Genomic DNA, 12,681 nt, shown 5'->3' with positions numbered 1-12,681 from the left:
TGTACAAGCTTGCGCTACAAGATGTGACAAGAATAGTCAGCTCTGGATATTCGGCACACTTTACAAAACAGGCAGAGGAAGAGAGAGAAATGTGTTTATGTTTGAAGAGCTCCATAAATAGCAGAGGTCATCTTCGCACAAACATGCTTACAAATCTATAAATTCCTCTAAAAAAACAGCAGCAAGGCAGACCACCCAGAGAAACATTGTATAGTCGATCATGTTTTCCTATGTAAACCACTAACAATGACTCCTTTCAGACAGTAGTGCTTTTATTTTAGCTCATGATGCCGATTAAATATTTTGTTAACAATCAAACTGATTAATAAAAAGGCAAAATGTTTTGATTCTGACTTGTAAATTAAAAAAAATGATCATTTCACTGAATTAGTCAAAACCACAGGCTGTATAAAACAGGGACGTTCCTTTTTGTTGTGTTGAAACTCGTCTCTGGCCGCCGCCATCTCGGCAGTCCTGCCTCTTCCACCTCCCGGCTAATCTAGGAATCGGCAAAGACGTGGATCATCAGTGCTGAATGAAGCCTCGCACCAGTCTGGAGCCAGCCTCAAGTAGCTTTTTTCCACATCTACAGCTTGATCTGCTGACGTCCTTCTATAGTAACTCAACACCCCCTGTTTTTTAAACTTGCCCAAACCAAGTCACTTGAGACAATTTATTAAATTTACTGTAGTTAGTTGTAAACGCTGTATACAACTAACTAGGGATGTAACGATACACTCGATTCGAGTCATGATTTTTTGTTCACGATACGATTTTTTCACGATTTTTTAAAATCAAAATGAGCTACAGACAAATTATGACCAAATAAAATTATCTTTTTGTTTCTAGGAAAAAAAATCTTTCTTTACAGAAACTCTCAGTTTGTGTTCTTATAAAAAGTGCAACTTACATCTTAAACAACAAAATACATGAAAAATATCTCCTTTCTTTCTCACAGTAAACTGCTGTTAACTGGTGTGATGTGCAGTTTTCGCTCATGAGGTGGTGTGAAGTTACTTTGCTTCTGATATTCTGCTGCATGTTGCCCGTGTTGCCGCTATATGTTGCAGTCTCTTGCAATATTTACATGCTGTTTTTGGTTTTGGCTGTCCATTTCTCACGGTTGTATTTGTGTATATAGGGAATCCAAAATGCCGCCACAGAGGTGATTTCAAACTGCTCAGTGCGTCCTCTATTTCAAAGCTACTTTCTACCGTCACCATGTCTTCCCTCGTTCTGTGCTCCGTACCTACGTAGTGACGTGAGTCACGTGACGTTGAACAAATGAATCACCAACCAGTGACTTTTTTTAAGATAACGTAAGAAAAAGAACATATCCTACTTCTCTCGCATTCGCAAAGAATCGTGATTTATTTTTTCTGTCAACCGGTGCGAGTCGTCACGCATTTGTACCGATTTTTAATCGTGTCACGATGCATCGTTACATTACTACAACTAACTATATATTTCTTTTACCTTTGCAGCTGTCTTCCTCTTTGAACATGTCACCTATAGTGACTGTAAAGTCCATACCGATCCCCTTTTAAAAGGTAAAGGGGAGGAGCTAGGTAATGCATTATGTTAATGAGGGTTCTCAAAAGGTCAGACATTTTTCTCCATCAGCTGATAGAACCGACTCAGATCATAAACATCTTTAGTCTGATAATATTAATTCTCTCAATATCTGACTCTTTGCAGCATGAATAATTGATCTTTTCTTGACACGTGGAGGCAACGTAACAAGCGGTAAACACAACACAGAGATATCATCACCCTATAAAGTTATGATGTTACCAAACATTCGCCAATATGTATCCAGCAGACATAGCAACATTGGCCTGTGTAGCTTTGATTTCTACCAACTTCTGAGGGAAATGTAGCTACTAGACGCTTCAACAACATATGAAAATGACAGAAAATGTCACTATGAGGAGTGAAAACCAAAACAATGAGCTGAAAGACACTAAGGCACTCTGTAGAGGTCGAGGGGAGCTGAAGAGTTCGGATGATAATTCTTTGTGGGTTTGTCATAACAGCGACAACATTCACTGCTTATTCCATTTTAATCTCAAACTAAGTGCTGCATTAACACTCTTTATATGCACATTAAAAACCGAGTCCTCACAGCGAATATAGATCTGAGCGCTTCTGACTTTTATGTGTGAGAATAAAAAGGAGCTGCCTTTCTTTCTCAACTCTCACAGAGAATGAAAATATCACTCTCGAGGTTCAACAAAGATGTTCGGATCGATTATCTCGATGAGAGATTGACCGGGCGTGGGCATGTGATGCGTCTATTTATCATGCATTTTATTGAGCTTTTTATGTTAATGTGTTTTTATTGTGTTTTCATTGTGTTTATGTTACAGTTTTATTGTGCGTTTTTATTGCAACCCTGCCTACGAGCGCTCTTTCCCTTTCAGGCTAATAAAAGTTGATGGTGTGAGTTGCGAATAATAAAGCACTTTAAAAACGTGCAAAGTGTTCATGATAAGTCATATCAACATAAACAGGATTTTAAAGAGCCTCAGACAGCCTGTGTGTTTTCATTTCACCTTCAACACAAAGTATGTAAAAACAGTTTTCCTACCCAGCAATCACCCCGTGTGCAGAAGCAGGATCACTCATTTGTTCGCCGGGCAGGGTTGAAAGAAGACGCAATCGGAGCACATTGATTTTCTCCTCATGTTAAAAAGCTTTTATTGACATGGCATTTTCTCACCAGAGGAAAGGTTACAGCAGAGGAGAGAAGAGAAGGTGAAACATAAAGGGATACAAAAGAGATGCAGCATTGAGCTTTCTGTAAATTCACCCCCACTTTAGCCCGCTTTGGCGTGTTTGAAGTCCTGCCTTTTCCCCACCACCATTCACTCACACACACACACACACACACACACACCGACACGTAAACAAGGATGAAAAGACGCGACTGACTCGAAAAACTTTGAAACCCAAGAGAGAGAGTGGCTTCTTCATAAGAACAAAACAGTGGAAGGAGAAAGACAAGGACAAACTGTATTCAGAGCACATATGACAGACAGTCAGGCAGTCAGACAGACGGGCAGGCAGCGCGTCAGACAGACAGACAGACTTATTAGAGCCACGAGGAGGATAAGTCTGAAAACCTTCATCACCTTTTAAAGGTTCTCTCATAATGATAATCTCTTTGTGAAACGTCGTAATCTCTCCATAAAAAGTCATAAAGCTTCACAGTGGCTTCGTCTCTGGAGAGCCAGATGACGCCTTACTGCTGACACAGCACTAAATCACCACGCTCTCCCTCCTCCACCTCCTTCCTCCTCCTCCTCCTCCTCCTCCTCCTGCTCTGGAAAAACATGCTCACTACCCGTACCTCATTTCCCACCATTTGTCTCTCCTTTAACTTGTTTTCCATTGTGCTGCCCGTCATTTTTTAAATACCTTCAGCACACTGTTAATGAGCACACCCCTTAAACGTGCATACTTTCAGGAGAAAAGGCTTCGCAAAGAAGGAAAGTATTGTTTTTTTTTTTTTTTTTTTGGCCACTTGGAGGCAGCAGAAATATCTGACGAGTGCAATACTGAAATATCTTCACCTTGTTAGCAAACAATTTACACATTGAGCAACATAATCTCCATTAGGAGTCCTGCTTCTGCACCCACATGATGGATTTAAGTCCAATACTCACTCTCTTTTAGCTCTGTTCTTGCTCCCTACTGAGGGAAAATGTGTGACTCTTTAGCTGCTAAATGCTCGACTAACTGTGTCTGCAGGCAGTTTGGTGCCGAGCAGGTAGTGCACGATGGGTTTTAAGAGCTTTTTCATTGAAAACAGCTGCTTGCCGAAGGCGAAAACAACAAAGCTATGAGAGCTGCAGGAGTGAACGAACACTGAAGTTGTGGACCGGACAATTAAACAATAAGAAACTCATTGAGGAGCCGCTAATACAGGTGACAGTTCTACAAATATGTCAACACTTGTGTCATATATAAAGGGGCCTAGGCCTTTAGACGGTGTGTATTTTGTGTGTGTTAGCCTCAACTGGACATTTAGAAGATCTGTGAGACACAGTGGGCAGATCTGGTGGAGTTACAAACTTCTCACTTGTCTCTTTCCTCAGAATAACCATCATGCACCAACATGATTGAACACAGCATAGATGTCAAAGATCCTCAGTCTGTCAAACAGCGTTTCTTATGGCCGCCTATAGAAACCATACAGGAACCAGTGTGCTCGAGCTGGGCCTCTCCATGTCTGCTGGCAGATAACACTGACTGGTCAGAAAGGTGAAGGCTGTCACCAAACCTGATGATGAAACTAGACCTTTTGAAAGGTTATAGGCGGGCTCAATTAACGAGGAGTTGGCTGGTCTGACAGGGCGTGCAGCCTAATTGGAAGATGTTGTGGTGTTCAGAGATATATGGGAAGCTCATGTTCGACATCTGAATGCCGCGTTGGGCCAGCTGGCAGAATCAGCTGAGCAAAATTTGCAACCTATCTTGGCAAAGTTGGAGCAAGCTTGGCAAGTTCATCCTCTGCAGGCTAAAAGGCGGAGGCCATTGAAAAGTATCATGTGCCAGGCGATTCCTGGGGTTAGTGCGGTATTACCCCAGTTTTTGCTGGAACTTTTGGACTGTGGTTACTCCACTGACCCACTTTAGTTTTTGATTGAGTTTAGGTTACCCTTGGTTCGTGTTACACATACTTTAAGTTAGCACCTACAGTTTCATAACACCCAAAACCTAAAACCTCACCACTGATTACTTTAACGGTTGCTGTCTGGACCTCCTGCCTTGTTATATTTCTGAGAGAGCTGGGCATAACCCATAAAATCTAAAGCCAAAGCACAATTTGTATGCAGACACGGTTGCCTTTTAAACTAAGAAAGTGTTATATGTCCTTGAATTGGAAAAACCTTCAATTCAGTTCTGAACCACTGCTGTTATGGTCCATAAAACTCATTTCATGTGAACAAAATCGCCTAATATTTGTGTATTTGTCCTGAAAGAGCTCCAAGTGGAAAGCTGGAGTGTTATGTGAGTGAATGCCACAACAGCTGGAAACCGAAATTGCAAGGACCCTGAAAGAGAGAAGAACCGAGAGAGTCAATCCAAGAACCGAAAACAGAGAACATGAGCTGTCAGAGCACCGACTGAGGTCAAAGCCATCAAACAGGATACAGTGGACATCCAGAGGAAGATCAAAGAGGCAACTGGGACCATGTTTGAACAGAGACGGGAGTTATGATCTAACCTTTGCACAATCATATCGCATGATGATACTGAACCAGCTCCCTTTTACTGATGGAAACTGTGAGAGGAGGTTGAAGATCAGAAAGCTTGGCTGCCGGTAAATGGGTCTTTGAGCTTGTATTATTTGGTTTGGGCCACATAGAACGTTCCCAAAAGTCAAGAATGAACATGCTCATGTACAAATAAACTCGCCTTGACTCGACTTGCATGATTAGATCAGGGTTGTTTTTTTTTAGCATCCTACAGCCAAAAATAAATACAGCTACAGCTGCTTTGAGCGCCATCTCAATTCAGTGTACTTATATTTGCTAACATAAAGTTCAGCTGAGGCTGCTTAACCTTGCAGCTGCACTCACAAGATCACACGCCATCTTTCCAGGCTTCAAACTATGCGCTCATGTCCGAGCACAGAGGTTATGGACAAATCAGTTCCCGTACCTACGGCATCAACTACAGGCGTGGTTTGAAGCGAGGTGTGTGTGACAACCACTGACAGTATAAAATCACACCGTATGCGTGATCCATGATTTTACTTGTTGGTAGTCCTGCTGCTTCCTCCTCCTAATATAAATATCGGCAAAGACGACGTGGATCATCGGCTGAATGAAGCCTGGTTGCTCAAACAAGCCATCTGTAACTGTAATCAAAGCCTCCACGCTCTTAATCCTGCATAACTTTAAGCCTTAATATAATGTGAACAGGTGAGTTGTATATAAATTCACCCTCAGTACAGTTGTCATGAACAGAGAAATTAGCTACAGAGACCAAAACTGTTTTTTGTACCAGGCTGTAAACATGTTTATTTCTGCTGTGAAGTTGGACATTTGAACATGGGGACTTATGGAGACTGACTCACTTCTGGAGCCAGCCTCAAGTGGACGTTAGAAGAACTGCAGTTTTTGGCACGTCTGCATTGACACAGTCACAAAAGTTGCCACGTACTGTGGCTACATTATATCGTTTGTTGATCTGATTGGTTGAAGTTCACCAATGATAGATGTTGTGGAGAAATAGCTGAAGTCAAAGGTCAATGGTGAGGTCAGGAGGGAAGAAAGTGTTCAGGAGCCTCTGGTGTTGAATTAGAGACACTCTCAAAGTTCATCAGAAGTGCCTGAGTCAGTCTCACATTCTGCCCAACTCATCCTGGTGGATCGACTTTAAACCCCAAGATAACACCACAAATACTACACGCCCAGAATTAGTCAAAGAGAATGTCTTTACCCATGGAGGTGTTATTGTCAACATATTCTAGTCTGGAGACACAGATGTCTGTTTTACGCAGATTGGAACGTCAACGACAAGCTATCTATTATGTCTATGAAGGCAGCAACAGGTCTCTTCGACCCTGGCCACCACAGTGTTGAGATAGACTGGCACCTACTGTTCTCAACCAAAGCCAAACAACTAATACTGCCGAGGACCTCAAGGCTTTTCCAATATTTGGTAATAAATCAAACTACTGGACAAATTAGATTTTTAGCCTGATGATGGCACAACGTGAAAAAGTTCATTTTCTCTTCTTTGCATCATAAATGTACAAAATTTCACATCAACCCATCCAATAATTAGCAACATATTTAGTGTGTATCGCTCATTCTCATGTCAGAGCCAAAGTTGCTAGCGGTGACACAGTTGTCTCCTCGGCTGCAAAGATATTAGATGAAAATCTGACAGTTCATACCAGACGTAGGCAGAGGAGGGACGGGGGGGATTTTTCTCGTCTCATTTGCAAGTTGAATTTTTATTTCTGCTGTATGACTGATGCAAAATCTAAACTGCAATGTGAGCGGAGCAAGTTTAGACAGATTAGATCATTTCCTGGAGGGGAAGCTAGTTTGTACGCCCACGCATGATGAGAAAAGAGACACATGAAAAAAACATACTGCGAAACTAATACACAAAACCAACACACATTCAACAGGACATTAGTCCTGAAGACGCCTCGCCTACAGTTCATCACTTATTGAATGAAAGGAACATCAGAAGTGATGTGGCCAAAAATAAGATAGTAAATATGAAATAACACCTTAAAAACAAGTTTCACAACTCCCTCAAAGGCTTCACACCTCCTCTATTTCTTCCTGTGGAACACCTTAGCATCTGTAATCAGTCACTTGATGCACTTTTTAGACTACAAACGCCCACAAACAAAACAGATATTTAAATTTTGACCTTCCTACCTGGTTATTTCCTCCAAAAGCTCCTTCTAATGAATCAGAAAAAGCAGTTATAGCGATTATATCGCACTTTGATCACACAAAATCTGCATTTAAAAAAAATCTAAATAAACCTCTTTTCTCTGTCAGTTTCTCACCGAAACAAGAAGGTGAAAAGGGGATGAAAGAGAAAGTCGCTGTGAGGACATCGTTGTGTAAAGCATTTAAAGCAGATCTGAGGATTAAGATCAGATATCTGAGCGAGGACGCGATGAAAAGGATCAAATGTACAACATCTAATGCCTGAAATACAACCTGCGCCTGCCAAGTGCGGCCTGTTGTTAAATATTATCTCTTGTACCTAAATCCCTAATCTCATCACGCTGTTACATTCAATCTCTAAACTCTCAACATCGGATTCTGCAGTAATGCACAACTCCAAAAATATCCCACATGGAGCATCTCTCGAGTGATTTCTGTCCCAGGTGACACTGCAGACTGTCGATGTCTCTGACAGGATGTATAGTTAATGCATATAATATTCAGCAATCTCTCTTTCTCACACACACACACACACACTTCTCAAGCAGTCAGCATTTGTACCGCACTTCTGTGTTAATCATTACAGCTTCTGACTGCTGCATTAAAAGTGATAGATGTGTGCTGTGTAGCTGTATGTGACAGATGCTTCAGACTGCAGGTTTCTACTGAACAAATCACTTGTTTGACAGGGTCAAATGATTAAAGCGGTCTGACGGGAGGCCAAAGCTTCACTATAAACGAGACCAAGTTCTGCTAGTGATCTCTGGAGGCTGCAGACTTCATTACAGCCTGTAAAGTTGGAACAAAAAAAGATATTTTTAGTGTCATTCTGGCAAAAAAAGCTTAAAATGTTAAGTTTGTCCTGAGGGCGGTGCCACAGTAAAGGGTCATTAAGATCCAAAGATTTATCCTCGGAGCTTTAATTTAACGGCACTCCGCTATGGATTTTTATTTTTCTTGCGCACAATGAAACATGAAGGTGTTTAGTAGCACTAGAGGAAAGGCCACTGGGTCGCTAAAACATTAACAGGTATGGATAAAAAAAATATTTGCTTTCACATGAGAAGATCAATACTACTTCCATGTGTGCTTTAAATATGAAGCTTGGGGCAAGGAGGCCTGGCTTTGCATGAATATTGAAAGAAATGGGACAAAGGTAACCTCCATCCATCTGTAACCACTTATCCTTATCAGGGTCGCGGGGAGCTGGAGCTGATGCAAGAGGGCTGACACATCAACCATTCACACATATTGGCGATAAATCACCAATTAAAATCTTCAGGAGGAAGCCATGCAGACATGGGGAGAACATGCAAACTTCAAACTTCAACCCAGAAACCTACAGTACTAACCACCCTGCCACCAAAGACATCATGTATGTATCATTTGCTTGTTTAATTTCATACAAAAACCGAAGTGTAAAATAGTCTTTTTGTCTTTTTTCTAGGGGTTTTTATGTGCAACGGGTGTGTTGTCCAGGGTGTACCATGTCAGCCTGGATAGGCTCCAGCCCCAACGTGACCCCGATGAGGATAAATGGTTACGGAAAATGGATGGATGGATGTTTTTACGTGCAGGACTAGTTTGTTTTCTGGCTACAGCTTCATATTTACCATTTCTGACAGGAAAGTGACATCAATCTTCTCATCTCACACTCTGAATAAAGCAAATAAAGCAAAATGTCAAGTTGGAAAGTCTTATTCAAACAGAAATATTGACCCTAATGCTGCTGGGGGTCACTTCATTATTCATACTGAATTTAATAGCAGTCTGGAAAATGATATGCCCATGTTATCATGGCGCCATGTGGGTGGCAGCCAGTTACAGTAGCCTCTGTTTTCAGTATTTTTCATATTTTTTTCCCAACACTCAATCTCCAACCATTTTATGTACAAACATGGAGCTGGACATTAGTGGTTTGCCTTTTATCTGTTATATGAACTACTTCATGAATACATCAGGTGACCACACACAAAAAAGTGTCAACAAAAGCCAAAAAAACCACAATAAATGAGGTGAACTGGCAACAGCTTAGTAACATGATGTGGTATAAAACGATCACCTAGAAAGGCTGAGATGGGAAAGGATTGAACTATAATCTTGCTCTGAATGGACAGACACTGACTCACACCCCCTCGTGCTGGAAAATCAATAAAATGTGGGGTATAACATCCTGAACTCAGAGTGTTTCAACACCTGTCAGATCCTCCGAGAGCCCAACTCTCTCCAGGCATCAGGTCTCAAATTTATCTGCCGGAGTTTCCATCCAATCAACCCCAAATTTATTGTCCGACTGTCATGCTGCGTGGAACTAAAAGGTGGTTTTATTTCCCCGTTTGAAAAGGTTTATCCGTGAACACAGCGGTTTACTAATCACAAACACGGCAGTAAAAGAAAACTGATCCTTACCTGCTGTTTTCTAACCAGGTTTCAAGGAGACTCAAGGATCCTGGAGGCATTTTCTGCTGGTCCCCTGGAAAAATGTGGAACACTTAATTTCACTCTGCCACTGCAGCCAATAAAAACAGTTTTGATCTGGAGATCACCCCCGCTGTCATCCTCTAACTCGCAGCTTGTACCATCTGTGTGGAGTTGTGAGATAACATACCGAGCATAAAATACATGGAAGAGGAAAACCTGAGGATTTCAACATGGGGCATGAAGTGACATTAAAAAATAGGATAAAGACAGTGTATAAAATAAAACCTGCAGCGTTTATCCATAAGTTGATTGCATGAAACAATCTACAGGCTGAGCTGCAGCCACTTCTCCAACATGACCGGTTGTTAAGGCAACATCTGGGTGTAAATAATCTGATTATTTTCTCGATTAAGTCTGAAATTGGTGGCACCGTGGTGCAGTGGGTAGCGTGGGTGGCAGGTCTGTTCTCTCCGGGTGCTCCGGCTTCCTCCCACAGTCCAAAGACATGCAGGTCAATTAACTGGTGACTGTAAATCACCCACAGGTGTGAATGGTTGTTTGTCTTTATGGGTCTGTGATGAACTTGTCCAGGGGCTCCCGCCCAATCGCCCAAGCACCAACCACCGGATAAGGATAAGTGGTTATGGAAAATCAGTCTGTCATTGTTTTTGTGCCTGAATAACTAAAACTTTTCAGTTTAAGATGATATATGACAAGTGTTTCATTTCTCTGTTCTGGGCTGCTGTAGAAACATATTAGTTCGACAGGGTGGACTCACTGGACCTTTAAATAATTACCATGACACGTGCTGAAAATGTTATTCGGTATGAAATATGCAGAAAAGAGGAATGTCCTTAACTAACAGCTACAAATTCATGACTTTACTACCCGTACGTGTTGAATTGTTGCTTCCCTGTAGACATATCTCATTTTTTTGCACGATGAGCTGACCTGCCGTGCAACAACAAATGGCTCTTTAGCAATTCATTTGAATTAATTAACTGGAAGTATACCAGGATTACGATTTTTTCCCCCAGGAAGCGTCTGCAAAATTAATTGGAAATTACAGTTTTATTGATGAGGATGTTGTTGGTTGGCTGCTGCTGTATATGCCTAAATCACAGTTGGTGAATACATTTTCAAAATATTTGGAAATGCTTCAAGTGTCGAGCGGCTCTGATCGGACGTAAAATGACAGAAAGTAAATTTTTTTTGAGGTGGTTGCTTCCACCTTGCTCCAAGCTGCCGACTGAGCCCTGAGAGAGGCAAGGTGCTGTGGAGGGGAGATAAGACTCCACCTGCCAGCCATGTTCATCACTCTGTGTGTGTGTGTGTGTGTGTGTGTGTGTGTGTGTGTGTGTTCCCATCCCAGGCCTGCTAAGATAAGTGGCTCTCGGGAAGTCATCCGTAAAATCTCAGCTACACTAAACAGCCGGCAGAGATCAAGTCAAACAACACAAAGGAAAAGAAAATATATATACTTTTATAATAGAGCTAAATTTAAAAAACAGCAACAACACAAACACTGTCAGCTCTGTACCGTGTGGTGACGTCAAATGAAAGAGCTGGATACGCTCGTCTATTTATGAGAAACGTAATTTTAACTCAGTGTCTTTTAATTATGACTCAGCACGTCATAATTACGAGAAATATGATTATCATATGATCTGACCCGAGATACTATATTGTCGCATGATTATGTGACACCTTCTTGTAATCATGACACAGTGCCTAATAATAATCTGATTCCTCTGATGAAGTATGATTTAGTATCTGATATCTATGATTGATAAGTATGAGTAACCTGCTCATAAATATGAGATTATAAATTGTATAATTACATACAAGATAAATTATGATTTACTATCTGATATCTATGATTTAATATCTTATAATAATGACTAACTTGATAAATAATAATAATGCTCATGAGAGAGACAGAAAAAGACTGGTAAAGAGGTCCAGCTCTCCTTCCTGTTAGACTCCATAGAGGAAGTGGTGGAGAGGAGGACGTTCAGCAAAGCTGGCATCCATCATGAACAACTCCTCTCACCTCCTGCAGGAGACTGTGGAGGCCTTAAACAAGCTCCTCCAGCAACACACTGCTACTCCCAACCATGCACGAAGGAGCCATGCCACAGGTCCTTCATTCCAGCAGCTGTCAGACTCTTTAACACCGGCATGACGTAAGATTTCTTACTTATGAGTCATTTCTATCTGCTGTTGTGGGATCAATGCAGTCTATCTTAACATGAAAAACCTCCTCGTTATGAGATGCAAAGTCCTAATTATCGTCGTCTTACGGATTCTAACTCACAACGATGCGATTGTTTTGAATAATTATGAGATGATTTGTCATAATTGTGAGAAAAAACACTGACAAACAACAAACTGGTGCTTCTGTAGAGACTGAAGGAGGAGGAGGAGACTGAGGGAAGTTTGTCTCCAGCAACGGAAACGTCGGCTGCAGACCGGCACTGACAAACATCTCTTTGTTTCTGTCTGTGGTTCACACAAACAACAAACCATAAGCTGATCTCCACAGATAGGCAACGCACATACACATGATTGACTGTGTTGACGTTCATACTCTTCAGAGTGAACACTCGGCTTCAAAACCACACACACACACACACACTTCTACTTACATTCAGCTGATGGAAACTCGCTCTCCATTTTTCTTGCGTTCTGATGAAATGACAGGAAGTGTAATAGGAAGTTGCTTCGTAGAAGGCACATGTCGTGCCGTGTCACGTTGTGTCGCCTGAATTCTGAATGTTATCGTGAGTAGCCTCGGACTAAAGGCCACTACGGCAGGAAGAGACAAGGT

The 12,681-nt window shown here is 41.5% G+C and overlaps 1 protein-coding gene across 2 annotated transcripts in view; it reads right to left on the bottom strand.

Annotated features, from left to right (window-relative positions):
* Positions 1–12,624, bottom strand: part of klhl5 (kelch-like family member 5) — a 56,357-nt gene extending 43,733 nt beyond the window's left edge. Inside the window, exons 1-2 of one of the 2 annotated variants that reach the window (XM_027282682.1) lie at positions 12,500–12,624; positions 9,840–9,903 (exon numbers count right to left, since the gene is read on the bottom strand). In XM_027282682.1, the coding sequence (XP_027138483.1) occupies positions 9,840–9,903; positions 12,500–12,590 (155 nt within the window). In that variant the 5' untranslated portion in view covers positions 12,591–12,624. The remainder of the gene's footprint in view (positions 1–9,839; positions 9,904–12,499) is intronic. The other variant, XM_027282683.1, reaches the window with a different exon arrangement.
* Positions 12,625–12,681: the final 57 nt, after the last annotated feature.

Source organism: Larimichthys crocea, chromosome X (assembly GCF_000972845.2).
Source record: "Larimichthys crocea isolate SSNF chromosome X, L_crocea_2.0, whole genome shotgun sequence".
Lineage (NCBI taxonomy): Eukaryota > Metazoa > Chordata > Actinopteri > Sciaenidae > Larimichthys > Larimichthys crocea.
This window is presented reverse-complemented; position numbering and strand designations above follow the sequence as displayed.